General features: G+C 38.6%; 3 protein-coding genes across 3 annotated transcripts in view; all 3 read right to left on the minus strand.

Annotated features, from left to right (window-relative positions):
• The window catches only part of LOC109479495 (uncharacterized sodium-dependent transporter YocR-like), a 14,029-nt gene extending 4,963 nt beyond the window's left edge, over positions 1-9,066 (minus strand). The window contains exons 1-9 of the mRNA XM_019781462.1: positions 8,982-9,066; positions 6,302-6,485; positions 5,556-5,739; positions 4,809-4,923; positions 3,750-3,951; positions 3,005-3,167; positions 2,263-2,397; positions 1,455-1,591; positions 295-386 (exon numbers count right to left, since the gene is read on the minus strand). Of these exons, the coding sequence (XP_019637021.1) occupies positions 295-386; positions 1,455-1,591; positions 2,263-2,397; positions 3,005-3,167; positions 3,750-3,951; positions 4,809-4,923; positions 5,556-5,739; positions 6,302-6,485; positions 8,982-9,026 (1,257 nt within the window). The 5' untranslated portion in view covers positions 9,027-9,066. The remainder of the gene's footprint in view (positions 1-294; positions 387-1,454; positions 1,592-2,262; positions 2,398-3,004; positions 3,168-3,749; positions 3,952-4,808; positions 4,924-5,555; positions 5,740-6,301; positions 6,486-8,981) is intronic.
• Positions 9,067-11,492: 2,426 nt separating this feature from the next.
• Positions 11,493-18,052, minus strand: LOC109479549 (uncharacterized sodium-dependent transporter HI_0736-like). Its single transcript, XM_019781531.1, has 10 exons — positions 17,944-18,052; positions 17,438-17,639; positions 16,141-16,303; positions 15,356-15,490; positions 14,824-14,960; positions 13,779-13,870; positions 13,317-13,418; positions 12,706-12,758; positions 12,181-12,301; positions 11,493-11,706 (listed from the first exon to the last, which is right to left on the minus strand). The coding sequence occupies exons 1-10, from the start codon at positions 17,965-17,967 to the stop codon at positions 11,494-11,496; spliced, it is 1,242 nt and encodes a 413-aa protein (XP_019637090.1). The 5' UTR covers positions 17,968-18,052; the 3' UTR covers position 11,493.
• A 1,066-nt stretch (positions 18,053-19,118) lies between these two features.
• LOC109479459 lies at positions 19,119-21,449 on the minus strand. Its single transcript, XM_019781423.1, has 3 exons — positions 21,402-21,449; positions 19,804-19,978; positions 19,119-19,306 (listed from the first exon to the last, which is right to left on the minus strand). Exons 1-3 carry the CDS (start codon positions 21,447-21,449, stop codon positions 19,119-19,121), a joined length of 411 nt encoding a protein of 136 aa, XP_019636982.1.
• Between the last annotated feature and the right edge of the window lie 355 nt (positions 21,450-21,804).

The raw sequence follows: 21,804 nt of genomic DNA on the forward strand, positions 1-21,804 counted from the left end.
TACTCTACTCTCTCTCTCTCTCTCTCTCTCTCTATATATATATATATATATATGTTAAATTATTAGTTAATAGTATTATCTCTCCTCCCCCCCTCCTCTCTCTTATATATATATATATATATATATGTATATACTTATTAATATTATTATACATATATATACTTATTAATACGATTTAACATAATGATTCTACCTGTAAAACAATGCATTTGTATTGGCATGCATTGGTATGTATTACATTGCATTTTATGTATTAATATGCGTTCTATTTGAAAATAGATGACGGGGACTTACCTGGTTTGCAAGAAAGTGTATGTAGAGAGCACTGGGTACGCCCAGGAGGAACGTCATCAAACCAATCACAACAGAGGACACATCTCGTCTCACTGCAAGTAATCAAACGACACGGTTAATTGGTGGATTTAAAAACAATGGCACATGTTGTGCCAAATGGATAATTGAGGAGCCTAAAATTATAGCAAAGAACTTCAGTTATAATTATGTACTTTTTTCAGCTATGGTGTTACGAAGAAACTTTTTTCAGGCCAACACTATGTCCAAGAATTTCTTAGGCCCTGTATTGTGTATCGTGATTGTATCTTGCATTGGAATCTCCTTTTTTAGTACAATGTTTCGGTCACAATACAATATGTTTTATCAGAGAAGTCCACCTACTTAATATGTGACAGTAATGGCTAACACTATCAATAAATCATCAATCATTTATGTTTGTTACATTGTTCACTTCTATTGATAAGTTTTCTGTTATGCCGAAAGAACATCGTGTTGGACATTGTTTAAAGCTATCCAATGACAATATGCCCCTACTGTACTTGGTGACAGCAAGTTCCACCCTGCGATAGCTCTAGGAAAGAATGAGTTTTTGAACACCTCAATCCTTGGTTGATAACTCTGGTACTTGAAGGCATGGCCATTTCTTGTTCTCTTCTGGGCTGGTATTAGGTACTTAGTAATTGGGACGTCCACCAGTTTATTGGTCATTTTGTACATGACATGACATATTGTAGGGAAAGAGAAATTTTTATACGTAAGGCCATGTTGATTTGATTATATGGATGACATCCGCGCGCGCATGAATTTTGGTCCGTTTCCAATCAAAAAAAGTTTTCGACCATACTGTAAATCGTACAAAATGAGCGAAGATATGTCGCATGTTGCAAAAAAATATTGAAAAACGATACCAATGTCACAGAATACTGAAATCAATTCAGGAAAAGAAGAAAATGGCATTGTGAAGAAATGAAAATGAAGAGTCTAATACAATTCGCCACACCATACTCTGTGTGTTTAGTCATTTGTTCAACCTTTATTTCATAATGAAGGAAACTTTTTTTTGCCAAACTTTTTTTATTCGCACGCTCGCATCAGTTTTGGGGTTCCCAGAGGATGTGATCCATATAATCAAATCAACATGGCCTAAGTGCAAAACATACCTCCCCAGTCGACCAGCACCTGTGCAGTACTGTTCATCACTGTGACGTAGCTACTGAAGCCTGCCACCACCACCATCAGGAAGAACAGTGACGCCATCACACGGCCACCCGTCATGGTGGAGAACAGGATCGGCATCCTGTAAAAAAACATGTTCATCTTTTAAGCCTCGGTCACAACCCGCCGTACGTGCTTTTTGTCCGTACGTTTTTTGGGATGTTACGTCTGCTACGTTTCTTTCTGAAAACGTAGTGGCATCGACGCACGTCACTCGCACGGTTTCGCAAGGTGTAAGAGTGTGGTCTGCACGCCACGTCTGGCCGTGAGCGCGTGCGTGCATCGTACGTTGCGCAAGTGGTAAGTGAGTTGTACGTGCTTACAACGTCGCGATTGCAACTTTACCGTAAGGAGGCCGTACTCATACGTGCGTCTTTCGTACGGTACGTACGGGGCACGCACGGGTGGTGAATCCGCAGACCGCACGTAGAAAAAGTTTTACATGCACTTAAAGTTCTACGGCGTGTCTGCGTGCTCCCAAATCCGTAGAACTCCGTACGGAGGTGGTACTCACCACGCACGGATGCCCTACGTTTGCCCACGTTTCTGCACGTAGACAGCACGCAGATGCACGTATGGCGCGGGTTGTGGCCGTGGCGTTAGGTGTCATTCCAACATTGCCCGGGTAGATAAAAAAAACTTTTTCCTTGACAATAAAACCATAATGATGATTCAGCCTAGAAGCTGGATCTATGAAATGCAAAAGAAGTAAATGAGTGAAACAATAGATACAGTTATGAAAAGAAATTTTACCAGATGAAGGTGAGTCCAGTGTTGGCAGGGCCGTTTGTCTTCAGAAGTTTCATCAGGTCATCTTTGTCGCCTCCTGGACTGACTTTAGTCCACGTAGAAAATACAGTAGAGAAGATCATCATCCCAGCCATTAGACTGTAAGAAGAAGATACAAAAAAAATTTACTAAAATTAAAAAAAAATGAACTGCAATCAATGTATTTACAATCAATGTGTATTCACATACAGTATGTCATGGTAAGAGACAAAAAGCATAACTGAAACTATAGCAGGAAAATATTTTTGGCGACGTCTCAGGGAGGAGCCTAATGGTACAGTATTGTGTGCAATTCGCAAGAATTCTAGGAATTGTACAGGCATTTTGTCCACAGGAATGGAATGTCCACAGGCATTTCCCTGACCCACATCTATGCCCACATTCCTGGAAATCCTTGGGAAGACCCAGAAGACCTGTCTGCCACGGATGGCCCTACTTTCTGTGACCCCGGGGCTCGTTCACTATACACTCGGGGGAGGAGTGCACTGTATCTGTCTTGCTCAAAATCATGAAACGATGGCAGTGCCATGCAAACAATAACCCTAACATGAACCACCGTCGCCATGGCAATGTATGTTTTCATTGCCAGTCTTGTTTTGTTTCTAGTCTCTATTTTTTGTGAGCATTGCCAATTTCTTCTGCGTTTACAGCAAGATTTTATATGCTGGAAAGAAGTAGCTATTTCCGACAAGCAGAAAGTTCTCACCTTACAATGTTGTTGAGTGTTGGGATGAGAATGCCTGTCTTCACAGGTCCCATGCTTTTGGTCATACTTGCTCCGTACACTAGGAAAACACCAGATGCTGCCGATGTATCCCAAGCGTTCTGAGACAGGGCATCAATCCATACTCTTGGCGTACCTAACAGTTCTGTAGAATATCAAAGATGAAATATTATTATAATAGTTATCATTATGCTTACCGAAGGAAAACGTATCGTTTTTGCTCTGTTTCGTCTTCCGTTCCAAACACTGACCTGGTCAATGACCTGGCCCATACCGTCTGTTACCATGGTTACTGGTGTTGGGTTACATAATGTTGCAATTTTATAGTAGGAGGGATTTACACTCCTGTCACCATATATGTGAATGTGTTTGAGTTAGACTTAACAGAGCAGAACATATGCGAAGGTAAACATTATGCATCTGCTTGTCTAGTTCTAGACCGTGAGAGATATCATAAAATAAAATCACTAGCTACATGTACAATCCTGATTTGCTACAGAAATAAAAAAAACACATATACAATAGAAACAAAAGAACGTGCATCATCTACAGCCCAATAGCAAAACATATACCGAGTCTCAAAAGAATCCGTCCACCCAAACGCTAGAAACTGCTGCGAACATGAAAATCTAAATCTCTTACAAAGCCCTTCCGCGGAAGGATGTCTCCTTCCCCGGAGGTAATAATGCTATGTTCTGAAGTTTAAAATAAAGAGGATGATATTTACTCCAGTCTGGTGTAAAAATGTAGGCAAGGGCAGATCCGGCATTGTGTTGAGTTAGAGCCCAGATAAACGCTGTGATGACCAGAATGAAGAGTCCAGGCATCAAAATTTTCATAGCAGGTTCGATGGTGTCTACTCCTTTCCACATCACAATGACACATCCCACAGTGACTATGAAGTGTAGCAACACTGGCCAGCTGCTTTCCTGTTGTAATGAATTCGAACAGAAACAAAACATCGTATCTGCTAAACAGCTATAATAGTAAGGCCACACCAAGTAAATTTTATGGATGACGTCCTTTGGAGACCCTAAATCTAATGCGAGAGGGCGAAAAAAAAACAAGAAGGGCCCTAAAAACAAGATGCCTAGATCAGAAATATACTAAGAGACGACAAATGTTAGGACACAAATTGAATGAGGTGACACAGTGTAACAAGCAAGAAGTCTTTTATTCATCATCAAAACAGCAATAAATCAGGTGGAACAGCAGTTGTCGTCCTGTCCTGTTTTTGCGTTCCGGTTTTCATGTCAATCTGACGATTTGCGGCACTGTCGTGACTCTTTGGTCATAGTTACAGGAAGCGGAATTCCTTGTTTTTTTCTAGGAACAGGCCAAAATCAATGCGCGCGCGGACGTCATCCATAAAATTTACTTGGTGTGGCCTAATGATAAAACCAATACACAAGTGTTCAGATCAGATTTTAAGATTGATGTAGATAACATCTTTGTTACAGATACGTCGATGAAGGTTAGACATCCAGGTAATAAGATACACCAAAAATCAGTTACTCAAGCATATGATTTTGGAAACGGTCAGACGTTGACGAAAGCTAGTGGATACTACGTGAAATATCTGACCATTTCTAAAATCATATCCAATTACTTGAGTAACTGCTTTTTGGCTATCTTTGTTATAGAGTTTGAGAAAACGTTGTAGCAAGATCCACATTTCTATGTCCATATCTTATGTTCGTATGTTGCTTTGAATTACTAGGATGAGAATGTTTAGTGTCTTTGTTTCTATTTTTCAGCATATTGTAACGTTAAGAACTAGACTAACCTCAGAGAAAGCTTTCCATATCTCGCTACTCTCATCAAATGTTGTTGGTAAGGGGTGAAAGATGCAGTAGTACATGTAGTACACAGCCCATCCGACGATGACTCCGTAGTAGCAACTGTAGAGAACAGATTACATACATTTGTAACTTATTACCTCCATGAAAAATGGAGGTATTGTTTTTGGCGTGTCTGTGTCTGTGTGTCTGTCTGTGTGTTTGTTTGTGTTTCCGCACATTTGTAGTCAGCATACCTTCATAACGCCTTTATGGATTATGATGATATTTGGTATGTTGGTAAGACTTAGGAAGACAAAGGTCAAGGTCAAATATGAGTTTCCTGGTGGATGACCTTGGTACTGCAGCAGAACTTCCGGTTTTTGTATCTTTTGTCCTGAACATGCTGACAGATTGCTTTTCCTGTCAGGAATACGTGGTGTGGGTTTGGTCTCCCTAGCAGCTTGTATAACAAAAAAAAAAACATTTACAAAATATATTTCATGGAGGTATGAGATCTAAGAATTCTTGTTTGCCTGACAAAAAATTTAAAAAAAATCAAACATATTACACCATTTGATACCTAGTATTATTGCTCAATATCACAGATTGTAAGCCTGGTTACAATATGGAAATTGAAAATATATATATACCATTATAATTGTGGACCTTATTAATAAAATTAGAAGGAAAATTCATATCTACTAATCGTATTGGATTCCAATGATCTGTCGGAGAGGAAAAATTTTTCTTACTTTGTGAAAAAGACAACTATGCTTATCCACCCTCCAAGCCATGTGGACTTTACTCCCAGAAGGTCGTGGAAGGCCATTGGTGGAGCCCTCTTGGTGAATCGACCAATGGCGTACTCCATAATGATAATTTGAATGGACCATAGGAACAGAAACATCAACCAGACCAGCAGAAAATGCAGACATCCTGGAAAACATCAGAAAACACGTTTTGATTTTTGTACACAATATTTTCTAATAATTTGTTGTCTTCATAAGGTCATAGACCTTTGACTTAGTTTCCCTGCGGTGGCGAAGTTACTTCTGCATTTGTTACGTTTCTTTGCGGTGTGATGCGTTGCACGAGAAATACCCCCAAATCGAATCGTACATACAGAGTGTGCTATATAGATGGTATTGTATGTGCAACCCTCCATTTCCCGTGGGTTATCAAGAAATAAGAACCTAAAAAGTAGGCGGTTATTCAGATAACCGCCCACTTTTTGGACCGTACCATTATACGGGGGACAGGACACTAACAGTAGTGTTAAGACTTGTAGTATCCATTTATTAGAAACGTATTGTAATCTATTTTCAATATTTTTTCTAAATACAGCACAATTAAATGAAATGAAATTTGATCAGAAAAATACAAGAAAAAAAAATTGGCAATCGTTTCACTCGGTGGTTTATTCGGTGGTTATCGCTCCCGATCAGGGATTATCTTACGATATACACCTCGGGTCGGGGCATTAACCCTTTATTAGTACCTTGATCTCCACTATTATTGGCTAGAATCCTCGGGAAGCGCCAGAGGTTGCCAGTCCCTACAGCTGTCCCCAGGCTGCTTATGATGAGTCCGAAGGTGGAGGAGAACTTTCCAGTCCGGTCTGTGTTCTGCTGAGTCTGTGGTGCAGTCTGGAAAACAGCTTGCAGACCAGGGTCGTCAGGATCCTACAGTGTGGATAAATGTGTGGTCACAAACAGGCAATTTGCCGTGTGGCATAACGACAGAACGTTTGGTTCGGAATCAAGAGGTCCCGAGTTCGAATCCGAATCCCGAGTTCGAATTCTGTCATGTCAGAAGTCTTGCAAACTACAGACAATACTGTACCATTAGGCTCCTCCCTGAGACGTCGCCAAAAAATCTTAACCCGACACCATGTCTTGTACATGTATTAAATGTTGGAATAGAAAAAAAGCAATGTTGTATCAAGAAGTTGAACCGTTCTTTATCCAGAACCCTACTCAGACACGGAAGCTTGGGCGCGGCGAACAAGAATTAATCTCCACCAGACCTCTTTGCAGGCTGAATGGATTGTACAAATCGGCCTAAAAAGGAATGTAACTGACCATGGATACGGGCAAATTGGGCACTCTATTGCCAGCCAACTCCACTGGCCGATTTCTACTATTTATTCAGCCTGCAGCTGAATCTGGTGGAGACTAAACAAGAAACATCCTCGGGCAAACTACTAGTAACACGTCAGCAGAACTCCACATTGAAAAAGGCAGACAAAACCGCATTCCTCTAGAGCCAAGGATTTGCCAATTTTGCGATTTAGATAAGATTGAGGATGAGTATCATTTTGTAGTCGATTGTACGTTATATAGTAATGAGAGAGATTCCCTATATTCTTATATACTAGATAAGTTCCCCAGCTTTGGACATTTAAATGAAGTAGAAAAATTCAGATTTCTTATGAAACTTGACAAATCATGTATTATTAGTGACATATGCTCGTACATCCATAACTGCGTCAAGAAGCGAGAAGAAGTTGAACATGTAAATAACAGATCACATTAGTATGTATAGTTAAAGGTCATTCCTGTATCCTTTTCCTTGTCTATTCATGACCTGTACTTAGCTTGTTAGAGCACAAACGTACAATAAAGTTCTTTCATTCATTCATTCATAACGTACTGCGTCTGAGCAAAATCCTAATTTTTCCCGTTTTTCCTTTGGATGTTGGTCACCGTTGCATCATAATTTTGCCTGTTATCCTTTCTGACATAACATTTGGAAACTACTGACGGGATGTTAACCTTATACATGCGAATACGACCTTATATGAGACGTTCTGCCGAAGTGCTATGTACGAGTACAATACATTACGGGATTCGCATAGGTGCTGTACGTTCTGCGGACTTTCTGGCAAGTCTACGTTCGTGAAATCTATCCAGAACCGTTGAAGACCCTAGCCCATTTAGGCCTAGAACTATATATACTTTGTCTAGTAGATAGGCATGGTTCTGAATACAATTTTACAACATTGTACTCACAATGCACGAAAAACTGCGATTTGCTAATATCTGTATTCAATAGAATACTATAGATGTAGCAAGACACTAGGCTGAGTACTGCGTTACGTTCTATTTCTTAGAGTACCGTAAATGTAATGTTGAGTATAGATTTACACATGTACTTTGCAGTTCTTAATTTTTTAATCAAAATTTAATGCGAATTGTCTTCTTACCACAAGCAAGTGTCTTCATTTCTTTTTTAACTCAAGACTCCTGATATAGTACCGTAACTTAGACTTTTGCAAATAGTCTATAGATGTAGGATTATTTGTATTTGTACACCAGCTCATTATGTACCTTTGTCATTTCTTCTTCTTATTATTATTACTTTGTTTTATTGTTTCCTTTTATGTGTGAGGAGAGGGCTGAGATAAGTTTTATAACTTTTTGCCCAATCCTCGAAAAATAAATGTGAATAAAACAAATAAATAGATGTAGTTGTTACGATTGTGTGTATAACTACATGTACATGTTTTACATTGTAATCTATTGTGCTTTTCAGTCACTGCTGAATTGGGTGTCAAATCCATAGGGAGTACTCTGATAAACGTATTCCCTAAGACATTATAATGTCCTTGGTATTCCTAATTAGGGGTGGGCCAAAATACATTGTTTCAGGCAAAAAAAAAAAGAACTAAGGTTTCTTGCCAGCGTACAAACTGTACATATTGTACATAAAGCGTTGAAACATAAATGGTTACTTATAATTTAGGGCTGACAGAATATAGACACATATTATATAGATAGTAATTATAAAGAGAACAGAAAGTTTTATCAGAGAATAAAAAAAATCTTGACAAACTGTATCCATGTCTTTCACAATTTGTAATCTTTTACTCAAGCTCTCATAATCTATGTATATGACAATATTTGTATATATTTGACATGTAATAGAGTCCACTTATAAATTCTTATATTTCTTGGTTCAATTGCATACAGGTGTGTGATAGAATTTGGGGTGGGGAGGGGGGCACATCCTCTCTTTGCTTTGAACTAAGTTGGTAGGACTGTCGTACAAAGTAGTACGATTTAGCATAGCCCGATATTTAATAGTACAAGGGGAAGACCAAAAAAAACAACAACTAACAACATCACTTGATATAACTTATGATAGGTATTATATAGGTATAAGTAGCCAAAACTCACCTTTTTGACCAATCTTGTTCTCTCAGATTTTCCTTCGTACGCCATATTGGGTTGACTGCTTGGGTTTTGAATGGCTTCTCGCTGAATTAACTATATATATGGGCTGGTTTGGATCCGACTACATCGAAAAACCGGTTTTGGCGACACGTAATGGGGGAATCTGAGTTGTCTGTATGCTATGGTATGGTTCAGGTGACGGTTGCATATCACAATGACATATGAACCCATTTTTGTTGTTTTTTGTTTAGAGGAAGAAATCCGATTATGACGAATCCCAGGTATTTCACTCTTTGATCGTAGAAGTCTACATATAATGTTTATGAAAACGTGAATCGTTAGCTGACCTGATTACTAGTTGCTGTAGCTGACTTGTTTCATGCTCTACTGAACAATTAGCATATTAATGTAAACAAAAGAAGTCTTCTCGCTGCTAGAGTATATAAGGTGTAATGCTTTTTTGTCGACCTGGTACGAGGGTTATGTACCTTGCAATTTAACAAGAACCCTATTCTTATGGGAAATGTAGACAATTGTGAGAAAAATACGGTTTACATTCTGCATTACTAGTTTGAAAATTATTGGGAAGCGCCATCTAGCGATTGGAAGTAGAATGGGTCAATATTGTCACAGACAGAATAACCGATATGTTGACAAATACTATTGTTATAATTATTATTTTTTTATTCCAACATCTAATCACAAGACGTGGTGACGACACACTCATTTTTTTCAACTTATATTAATGCCTCCACCAACACAGGGGACAATACAATACTCATTTACACCTGAGCTAAGTGAGGAAAGCCGTGTAAAGTGCCTTTCCCAAGGGCACAAGATCGGTGGCATGTCAGGACTCGAACCCGGGACCTGTTGATTCCGAGTCGAGCACTCTGCCGCCACTGACCCCACTATGGTTATGATTGGTTGTATACGAGCAACTTTAATTCTTGGTTCTAAATTTTCGTTTTACATTTCCCAAAAAAATCATTACACTTGAATAAAAAATTTATTTTATTTTTTTTTTTCAATTTTCAATTCAGTCATGTTCATTACTGAGGTAAAAACTTCCAAAAGTGTTACGGCCTGATAATTATTGGGAAATGGAGGCTTCTCATTGGTTGACGTCGCACGGCTATATGATTATTACTTATTATTTGTCATCAATATACCAGTTCTAGTTCCTTTTGTTCTTCTTTTATTTATTATTCATTTGCACATAACAAACTAACAAAATGGTAAACTATGACAACAAAAAAGGTAACATATAGACTTAAAATCTAATGGTCTCTCATACATATAAATGTATTGTAATACCATTTATTTTTAAATACATATATTAGAATATGATTAGCCAACAAATAATTGATAACATATTGGATGATGAATTTTAACCAGGTGCTAATAATACATAGACCAGTTAAATGTTTAACTTCACATCTGCCTGAAATATTTCTGAGTTTCTGATATCATAAAATAACCAACAGATAAAACAAATAAATCAAACTGAACAAACAAAAAAAAGGTAAAACGTAGTTAAATCGTCAAACGTACAAAGGAAAACAATAAATATATTCAAATGTTCATTTTCAAATTTATGAAACATTTAGAGCGTTTGGTACTGAGGTATTCTTTTCTTCTAAATAATTCAAAAGCATTAGAAACATGGTAACGTGGAACTGACTCTAACAAAAAAAGGTAGAAGTAAAATATAGACTTAAAATCTAATGGTATAAGGCCTTCTCATCTTTAAAGTTACATATAATGTATTGTAATACCATTAATTTTTAAATACACATATTAAAATTTGACTAGCTAACAATAATTGATAACATATTGGATGGTAAATTTGAACCGGGTGTTTATACATGAATAGTTAAATATTTAACTTCACATCTAAAATATTAGAGTTTCTAATGTTATAAAATAACCAAAAGATAAAACAAAGAATTAAATAAACTAAATGAACAAAAAATGAAAAAAATAGTTAAATCGTCAAATGTACAAAGCAAAACAATAAGTATATTCAAACGTTCATTTTCAAATTTATGAAACATTTAGAACTTTAAATTTGGTGCTGAGGTATTCTTTTCTTCTAAAAAATTCAAAAGCATTAGAAACATGGTGACGTAGAATTGACTCTAACAAAAAAAAAGGTAGAGGTAACATATCGACTTAAAATCTAATGGTGTAAGGGCTTCTCATCTTTAAAGTTACATATAATGTATTGTAATACCATTAATTTTTAAATACACATATTAAAATTTGACTAGCTAACAATAATTGATAACATATTGGATGATAAATTTAAACCAGGTGTTAACACATAAATAGTTAAATATTTAACTTCATATCTGAAATATTTGAGTTTCTAATGTTATAAAATAACCAACAGATAAAACAAAGAATTAAATAAACTAATTTAACAAACAAAAATGACAAAACAGATGGTTAACTTCATCAAAAGTACAAAGAAATAATATTAAATACAAATAAAAATGACCATATTACATGACTAAATTCCTACACATTCGTTCTCTTCTAATAGTCTTAACTTTTCATATTCTAGAGTGTTAAACTGGTCCTCTTCTACCTTGTTACAACAGTTACTACAGTTGGTTATTTTGTCCTGTACGGATATAAGCGATGACCAATGCCTGGATATTGATGTTTGGCATCGCACAAAGATGACATTTAGTCCCACCAAAATGATGACTAGCACCGTCCACTGTCGATGAAAAAGAAAGCATTAGATATAAAAATGCATACATTGGATCTGTCAATATAAAAATGATACAAATGGTCGTATTAAGTATGTGCAATATTCTTGCTCTTGATAGAAAGACTAAAACAAATCTCATGATTGTGTTTACCAAAGGAAAACATATTGTTTTTGCTCAGATTTCTCTTCTACCTCTTCTTCTCCAAACCAAAAAGGTAAATGACCTGGCCTGTCACCATGGTACTCGTAACTCCTGTCTGACCATATATATGAATGTGTTTGAGTACGAATTAACAGAGCAGACCAATGCGAAGGTAAACATTATGCATTTCCTTTGCAAATGTTACCTTTCTGGTTTGAACTTGAATTCTTTGCTTCTTTTCTTTTTGGTCCTATCACAAACAATATATTTTTACATGATAGTATGTACGTAATGCATGTGGAGTGGGAATCGAACCCTTAACCCCTATGATTTTTTACCTCTAGAATGGCAGTCATCAAGGACTGGTTCCCAAGTTGATACCATGGTACATCAGCGGACTGGATAGTTTGCGCCACCCACCAAACTAGCAGCACAGTGCCATTTAGTACTAGGACGTACCTAAAAAATCATAAAAATAATGGGCTTCTTAAAAAGAATATATGGCAGCCCAAAGACTGAATTACATGTTCCGTACTTTTGATACATCTGACACACGAAGAAGTCTATCATACTTCATTGGTTAAAATCACAGACAAATCCATTAGAATATTACAAGCTTAGCTAAAATATACGTATCAAGAAATTCGAAGTTCATGTGACTACGACTAAATGTGGTCTAGAGACTATAAAACATATACTGAAACGCTATATTTTAATTCTAAGTGCTAAAAGTCAATCTATTACAATAATACTATAACTTATCATCTACTGTTAATCGCCATTTCTTCTCTCTTTTTTAAACTTCTGGAACATTCTAAACAAAGACTTGGTAATCATAGGATGGTAAGATTATAATTACTCACTTTGTCAGATAGTCAAACACTCTGGGTAGTTTCCAGTCACTTCCATCCCCTGCCTGGGGAATAGAATAGATAATCGTTAGTGCTATGTTTGAGAAAGACAAGGTGCTTCTTTAGTAGTTGTCTAAAGGGGTAATAAGCAGTGCACAGATACTGTCTACAAGTACCTCAGATTAAGAGATACAGTAAATATGTATCATATATTTTAAATATATGATATAGTCATAACTGGACACCTAAGAAGATTAACTGAGAGGGGCGAAAGAGGCTAGTTACGGCCTATCACTCAACCGCGACGGGGGACGACATGGTCTACCAGATACATTTGACCCAGTGTTGACGTCACACTTTAGACAAGCCACGTGACAAGTCTCACTGGGTCAGTCTACTGAGGAACACCAGAGTGACTGGTCGAAAACTCTATGCAAGAACAATCTTTTGTGTTGGAACAAAAGTTTTACCTTTCAACGTGTAACTATACCAACAGGGATGAATTTTCATGACAATATTTGAAATGCAAGTTGAATCAAAACACGAAGACCGAATAAAACTTAACAGTTTCGTTGATAAATTGTATTCATCGCGACAAATGTAAGTTAGTGTAAGTGTTGTACCTGGTTGAGCATGTTCAAGCGGAATTCCGGTGCACCATATCTCGAGAGCAGGTAAATCATAGAGAGCCCAGAAAAGATGAGTCCAGCGCTCCAAACAAAGTCCTGAAGAAAAAAGTGCATTTTGAAAGACTCGAGCTGTCAAGATTTTTCCTCACATTTTACGTTCGGAAAGTACGAAACAAATTGCCATGAAACTAATTACGTTTTATTACAGTAACTATCTATTATATGTAAATCGGCAATGGTTGTTAGGTTTTATTACCTTACAAGCAGCTATATAATGTAATTATACAATTAGTAAATGATTATCAAATAAACCTTATACCGCATGTGAAGTAGTGATCACTCAAAAAACAAATATCATCACGGCTTCTTAGTTGTAAACTGGTTTGTTTGACCCTTTTCAGAATTGCTTCTAGTTGTATATCCGTAAATGGTATGATTTTATGGCTTTTTCCTCACCTGATTCACTAGTACTTGTATGTTCATGGCACTGGGTATGCCCAAGAGGAAAGTCAGCATGGCGATAACTGCTACTGCAACGCCTCTTTTCACTGTAAAAATAGTCAATGTGAAGGAATACGTAGCTTATGCAATATTCACTATCCATTTCAACAGAATAGAGTGCATTCGTACATTTTTTAAATCCCAACATGTAACCACCAGACGTGGTGACGGCACACTCAAGTTTTTTCAACTTATATTAATGCCGCCACCACATATACAAATACATGACAGGACAATACTCATTTTCACCTGAGTTAAGTGAGGAAAGTCGTGTAAAGTGCCTTTCCCAAGGGCACAAGATCGGTGGCATGTCAGGACTCGAACCCGGGACCTCTAGGTTCCGAGTCGCGCACTCTGCCGCTACGCCACACGACCCCACAATTCGTACATTTATGTAGTGTATTAGCACATTAGTGTATTTGCGAATTGCAGGCTATCACTCATGATACGTCCGTGAAGGTTACTATCAATGATGATTTTACCCTAATAAGAAGAACGTTTACTTAACACTTGTCCTGGTGTAAATTGTATCATGTTAATAACGAAAAAAATGATCTGGTGAACCTATCAAACTGGTAAATTATTCCCTCTTTGCTTTTAGTTGAGAGGAAAACACTCAGCTAGAACATTATATCAGAATTTGGTGTACCTATGTATAAGGCCATGTTGATTTGATTATATGGCATATGGATGACATCCGCGCTCGCATGAATTTTCGACCGTTAAAAAGAAAAGGTTTTCAACCATACTGTAAATCGTACAAAACAGTTGCAAAAAGAGCAAATATATACCGTAAGTTGCCAAAAAAATATTCAAAAAACGATACAAATGTCGTAGAATGCCTAAATCAAACAAAAAAGGCAAAAATGAATTTTTGCCAAACTTTTTTTTATTCGCACGCTCGCATCAGTTTTGGGGTTCTCAGAGGATGTCATCCATACAATCAAATCAACATGGCCTAAGCTACAAGGGAGAGCTAAGTGTTCGAAGAAAGACGAACCTCCCCAGTCGACCATGGCTTGTACAGACGTGTTCATCAGGGTGATATAGTTGCTGAAGGTTGCGATAAACACGGCCAGGAAGAACAGTGACGCCATCACTCGGCCCCCGGCCATGGTGGAGAACAGGATGGGCAGCCTGGGAACGAGAATGATAGATTTGCACTCACGTGACTATGACGTAGGTGTTGTCCGCCATATTGGATGCTTAAACTAAACCTGGTTCTTGCCAGGTAGATTATTGCACCTTATTATCTTTCCAAACACACATTTCTAATCAAAATAAAACATAACAAAAATTTGTTGCAACTTTGATAGATTTGCACTCACGTGACTATGACGTAAGTGCCCGCCATGTTGGATGCTTAAACTAAACCTTAGTTGCCAGGTAGATTACTGCACCTTATTATGTTTTCAAACACAATTTTCTAATCAGAACCAAACAAAAAGTAAAAATTCATTGTTGCAACTGAAATATAATTTATATTTCTTACAGTTAATTCGAGATCTAGAAGAAAGAAAGAAATCACAGACCAGATAAAAGTAAGTCCAGTATTGGCAGGTCCGTTGGTCCTCAGCAGTTCGACAATATCTGCCTTGGTACCACCCGGGTTGACTTCTGTGAAGGTTGAGAAGACTGTACAGAACACCGTGATGCCAACTGTCAGACTTGGAAAAGAAAAGTTAAATTAAATTTAGTGAGGATTTAGAAGACTATCCCTTTACATGCGCATAGGGTAACTAAAAATATGTATGAAATAATGTTAAAAGTAAACTTGTGCGCACAGGCTATATATATATAGGTCTCTGTAAGTACCACAAATAATGTTTAAATTGTATATCGGGAAGATGTACATGTAGTATTTTGCATCCAGTTCTCATCAATACACCGTTAACATACCTGTCTCCAAGTCATTTTACAACAACAGCTTCTTTCCCCGGACTGCAAAATTATGGAACTCTCTTCCAAACAGCTGCTTTCCGTCCGATTACAATCCACAAAGCTTCAAAACAAAGGTCCACCGCCATCTCCTGACATAACTACATTATACTCACTTAAGTACCTCTAGCTCTATGCCTAGAAGTGGCCAAATATAATTGGCCTTGCATTGAGCGATACCGTTAAAAAAATGCAAAAGCATATGGATTTAGGCTAATATGATGGTAAAGGGTAAAGGGTAAAGATATTCATTTATGATGATGATAATCCTTTATTGTACATTTATTCTCTTACAAGATAAGTATCGGACATGTATAAAGCACTATACAACTACCTACCTACTACACACTACTACCTACTGGTTGTTGTATATACATACCTAATACCACCGTTGGTAGCTGTTGTCCATATCACGTTTTTTACAGGTCCCATCTGACGGGACATGCTAGTTCCTAGGACCAGGAAAATGCCGAAAGCTGCTCCTGTGTCCCAAGCAACCTGTGACAAGGCTTCAATCCAGAGCGTAGGGCTCCCTAACAAGCCTGCAAAAAAGGTTATGCTACAGGTATTTCATACACGCGTCGTTAAAATGTGAGCATCTTTGTCCAAACTCTACCCTTACTCTCAACCTTGTATATTCATTCACCAGTTTCCCATCCCCAGAATGCAATGCGAAAATAGGGTGGTAAACCTCATTTGCATAGGACATGAAGGCATCGGAATGATCCTGTCGATGTTAAACAGCTTGCTTTTCACTGTGTTTTGAGGTGTTGGGGCATTTTATGCTCAACATTAACTAAATTACTATGGGTTGAATCTGAAAACAGAGAATTTTTTTGGAATATGTGGTTTGTAACATTATAGTGGTAACGCTATACTGATGCTGTAGCGTTACAAACCACATGTTCCATGTTGAAAAGAACACTAAAACTTCATTCTCTATTTGTCGTCAGATTCGGCCCATAGTAATTTAATTAATGTTGAGCATAAAATGCCCCAACACCTCAAAACAGTGAAAAACAAGCTGTTTAACGTCAACAGGATTATTATGATGCCTTCCAGTCCTATGTAAATGAGGGTTACCACCCTATTTTCGCATTGCATTCTGGGGATGGGAAACTGGTGACTTGAAGATTGACCCTTGCTCACTTGAGGTGTTGGTCGTTTTGAGTTTTTAGGACACCTAGATTTTACGTAGCAGTACTAAACTTTGCCTTTAGCAGCCCACTGGTTTGGCCCCTAGAAGCTTGATGGCCAACATCATAGTATTCTATCTTCTGGTGATGAAGTCATTCAACCGTCACGAAGCCAGCCTCTGCTGATTGGATGACCCGATACTGCCGTGGGCCAATCACACCCAAGGCACTCAGATTTGGCCAATCAGCGCACATGTTCAAGTTATGAACAGATATTCAAAGGACAGACTACCCTGGATGCCAAAACTAGTACCGGCCGTTAGCCGTTTCCCTTCGGCAGCCAAGAACCCTTCGCCCGCCTATCTAAATTACCGCTACGGGGGAGTTGAGCCCGAGGGGTTTGTCCGGCCCTATTACTTATCGTTTGCAGGGCCAGCCATCTCCCCCCGGGTTAGACTCTCCCGTAGCGGTAATTTACACCAGCGGGCGAAGGGCTTTTGCGGCCCGGAAAACGAGTTCTGGCTCCAGGGTAGCACTTACCCCAGTCTGGAGTACAGAAGAAGCCGAGCCCGACCTCGGCGTTGTTGAGCGTCAGAGCCCAGATCAGGGCCGTGAGCAGCAGGACGAGCAGCAGCGGTGTCATGGCGGTCATGGCCCGCTCGATACTCCCCACTCCCCGCCAGTTGGCAGCAGCACAGGCCACGGTGATGGTAAAATGGAGAAGAACAGGCCAGTGGCTCTCCTAATATGTAAAAAAAATTACGGCTCTCGGTGGCAAATGTGCAGATGTTGGCACATTGGCGCACCAAATCTGTAGTGTGTTTTTGGCACACAGTTAGACAGATTAACCTAAAAGGCTCGGTGGGCGTGCGTCACTCATACAGGAAGGGAAGTCATGTTAAGTGCCTTTCCCAAGGGCACAACGTCGGACCACAGTGAAAATTTGTTCCGAGGCCAATAATTGCTGTACAGAATGACTGATATTGTAAATACCAATTTCCTAACATGTTAGAATGAATAATATAAAGAACAATTATAGTAGTTACCTCTTCAAACTGTTGCCATGCCATGATACTCTCATCGTAAGTTGTAGGTAGTGGGTAGAAGACACAGGCAATGGTGTAAAACACTGACCATCCGACAATAACACCGAAGTAACAGCTGTCAAGAATGAAAAAAATAAAGAAACTAAACTAGAAAGGTAACATTTGCAAGCAAATGCACAATGTTTACCTTAAGTCGCATATGGTCTGCTCTGTTAATTCTTACTCAAACACATTCATATATATGGTGACAGGAGTGTAAATCCCTCCTGCTATAAAATTGCAACATAATGTAAACCAACACCAGTTACCATGGTGACAGACGTCTGGTCACTGACCTTATTTGTTTGAAGAAACAAAGCAAAGGTAAACATATAAAAGCGGCCACGAATTTTACACTGGTCAATCAGACTAACTAGAGTCATAAATAAGGCACCAGTTCAACGTTAGATATTATATAATTCCAAATTACTTAGTATTCTGACTGGTGATAGTGCGTTGCTAAACTTTATTCCAACGCAGAGCTACACAGAGATCAAATTTTCAACGACCACTGTCGCCTTCGTCAGGGTAAGTACACCAATCACTTCCGAACGTGAATCTGCGAGAGTTACGGACACGTGACCTTATTCACGCGAGACTTTACGGATACGTGACGTCAGCAATTGGTCGAACATACCAGGCAAGTTATATCATCCACTGTCTCTGTTTAGTGATGGCTGGAGTGCCCTTTATACCTCTCAAGAAACTTCCACGATATTCTGATTGGTGCTTTGGCTTCGGGGTGTTTTTGTAGGCCACACCAATATAATTTGTTGCTTCTCGGATCGCCCTGTCCATTTTTTTTTTATTTGCAAGAAAAAAAAAATTGGTTCTAAACTAACTGCAAAATGCTGACTGAAAGACATTTTGGCCGCAATGGTTGAAGTCCTTTTCTTCCTAGTTCTTAATTTTTTTAATGTAACAATGCAATTTTGTTTCATTTAAAGTTAAAAATCTATTGTTTTAATCATAAACCAGCCTGGTATGTTCACTTCATGGCTCATATTGTAACATTTCCGGCTATCATGGGGTGCCTTGGCCTGTTTTCTCCTGTCGCTCCTATTTTTTTCTAAAAAAAATCCGAGAAACAACAAATTAGATTGGTGTCGCCTTATCGGGAGAGAGAAATAGTTAACTCACGTAATGAGAAAGTTAAGACTCGCCATCCAGCCTCCAAGCCATGTCGATTTCACTCCCAGAAGATCGTGGAACGCCATTGGTGGAGCCCTCCTGGTGAACCGACCAATGGCGACCTCCACGATGATAAGTGGGATGGACCATAGGAAGAGGAACACCAGCCAGACCAGGAGGAACTGCAGACATCCTGAGAAAGGGGAGTACTTTATTTTCAAAATCATCTTTTGATAACCAACGACATGTGTTTTAACCAAAAATGCAACATTACGTTTTTATCTTCGTTGGTTTCAAGCATTGTTTGAAGCTGGTGAGGATGCCCCTACGTATACGAATGGCAGTGAGTTCCACTCTACAATAGTTCTAGAAAAAGAAATTAGTTTTTGAAGTTCATCTCAAATGTCGTTGAAAGACCAAAATTGATGAAAAGTTTATTGCAAATTCGTGCCCGGAGGCTAATTGCAGATTACAAAACATAAAAGAACAATGAAACAGAGTATAAAATAACTAAAGTCTACATGATAAAGGTAGCTGTCTATGTCTAAAACTATGTCTGAAGGGTTTGACTTCTCTTCTGTAAACCATGGAAGACATAATGTTCCACCTTTTCCAAAATTTGTGGGTTTTGGGAAGTTAAAAGAAGAATAGTTTTTTCTTGGTCTGTAAGTTTAGAGATGACCATGGTACCTTCCTCCCCGCAGTTGTTGGCCAGTATGCGGGGAAAGCGCCACAGACTCCCGCCGCCCACAGCGCTGATGAACGTCAGGAGAAGCCCCGCCTTGGACGAGAACATGGTGGCGTCTCCTGGTGCCTGTCCAGGTGACGTATCATCGTCAGCATCCGACCCTGAACCGTCAATGTCCTGGAGTGTAATAAATAGTAGTTAACATATACTGTAATTCACTTTATGTTCACGGTAGCAAAAGTTCACGGTCTGAGAAAAATGGACATGTTCACGGAACTATATATGTTCACGGTGGCGACAGGTACAGAAAAAGAAAGTCTAGGAATTATTTGTTAACAGTACAGAAGTGACAGTGAAATGAGAACAGTGTCAGTGAACATAAAAGTACAGTGAAAAAATCAGGAATTACAGTAGCCAGAAGACGTTGACCAATCAGAAGGCTCCATTCCCATTGGTTATGAGGCCTTAACCTCAAAAGTGGTCCGTTATTAGAATAACCGACCACTTTTGGGAGTACCATTTTACAGGGCACAGCACACTAACAGTAGTATTGTAGTTTATTTTCAACAATTATTTGAAAATCAATAAAATAATGAAATTTATGAAAGAATGAAATTTTAACAGAAAAAAAAACATAACCATATACAATGTATCTAATACACATCGGGGCAGGGCATTAACCATTTATTAGCAACCAGGCATGCAGCGCTCTTTCATTTATTTGTTGCCATGGTAAAAACTGGTCTGGCAGGTTTTGGGCACAGTCTATACATAATAGCAGTCTTTTAAGCCGAGCGTTTCCGCCATTTGAAATGTCATCGGTGGTATGATTCAACGTTATCATAGTATAATGTTGTTTGTTGAAGTTAAAGGCCTAATTTTGTTTACCAAATCGATAATTTAGGCAAAAATCTACAGAAATTAAAGCTTCAGTCAGTTTATACACCTTACCGTATACGTAGCTGTTTTTAAATCTTAAAGTTGAAGCACCTGAACTATTACAACATATAGGGGCATTTCAGCAAGACTAAGACACAACCGAGCGTTCAAGGATCTACGACAAAGTTTTCCGACACAAGATCGTTTGCCAGTTTTGTACGAGACATGTACGATTGTCCCAAGATTGTTGTACGACAAATATGGCAGATGTAGGTCATAAGACTGATAGCCTTGTATCCAGTCTGATCGTTATTGGGGGTATTGGGGTGTTCAGGCAGGTTGTGTCTTCGGGGGCTCTAATAGCTTCCCTCGCCCAGTGCAACAGACCGTCCCGGTAGGAGTGTTACGCTAATCAGAGACTGCTTGGGGATTTGGTTTCCCCCAACACGATGTTCGTGGAGGGCTAATCAATCTCTCGTGAAATACACACAGGGAAACCTATGTGAGGCGGGCGGGACAGAGCTCTTTCGGCCTCGACCACGATCAGACTGGATACCAGGCTATCAGAATGACTGCATTGGCTCGAACTGTATTAGCAAACAGAGCGAGTAAAATCCAAGTCACTCGTCGTTACTTGTGCCATGTCGATAAACATAATCGTTTACCCTCATACGTAAAGATATGCTAGACTTTGAGGTGATCAACAATGAACTATACATACATTTTCAGTCAGCTGTGTTCTCTCTTCAGATTCTGCGTCGTCCGCCATCTTAATTGAAAAATTGCCTAGTTAAAAAGTGGTTGTTCAACTCTTTGGAATCTAACTTAGATGCGCGTAAAATTTGATGGAAGATTATGAAATATTCTTAAATAAACGACTTTTGATAAAAGGGTTGTGTTTTTTTATGAAAAGGTGATTTTGGTGTTTAATATGTAATTACGAATGCTTTAGCGTCCTTTTCAGGTGAGAAAGCTGCAGTTCCTTTGAAAGCCGCATGTCGTCCTGTCTTTTTGACAACTCTGACAACAGAGGTGCGTGACTAGCATGAGTTTTGGACGATTGGTGATTAACTCGATCTACAACATTAAAAGTACTCAGCCAAAAATAAAAGTAAATGTACATT

The sequence above is a fragment of the Branchiostoma belcheri genome, unplaced genomic scaffold, assembly GCF_001625305.1.
Source record: "Branchiostoma belcheri isolate BF01 breed outbred unplaced genomic scaffold, Haploidv18h27 scaffold49, whole genome shotgun sequence".
In the NCBI taxonomy this organism is placed as follows: domain Eukaryota; kingdom Metazoa; phylum Chordata; class Leptocardii; order Amphioxiformes; family Branchiostomatidae; genus Branchiostoma; species Branchiostoma belcheri.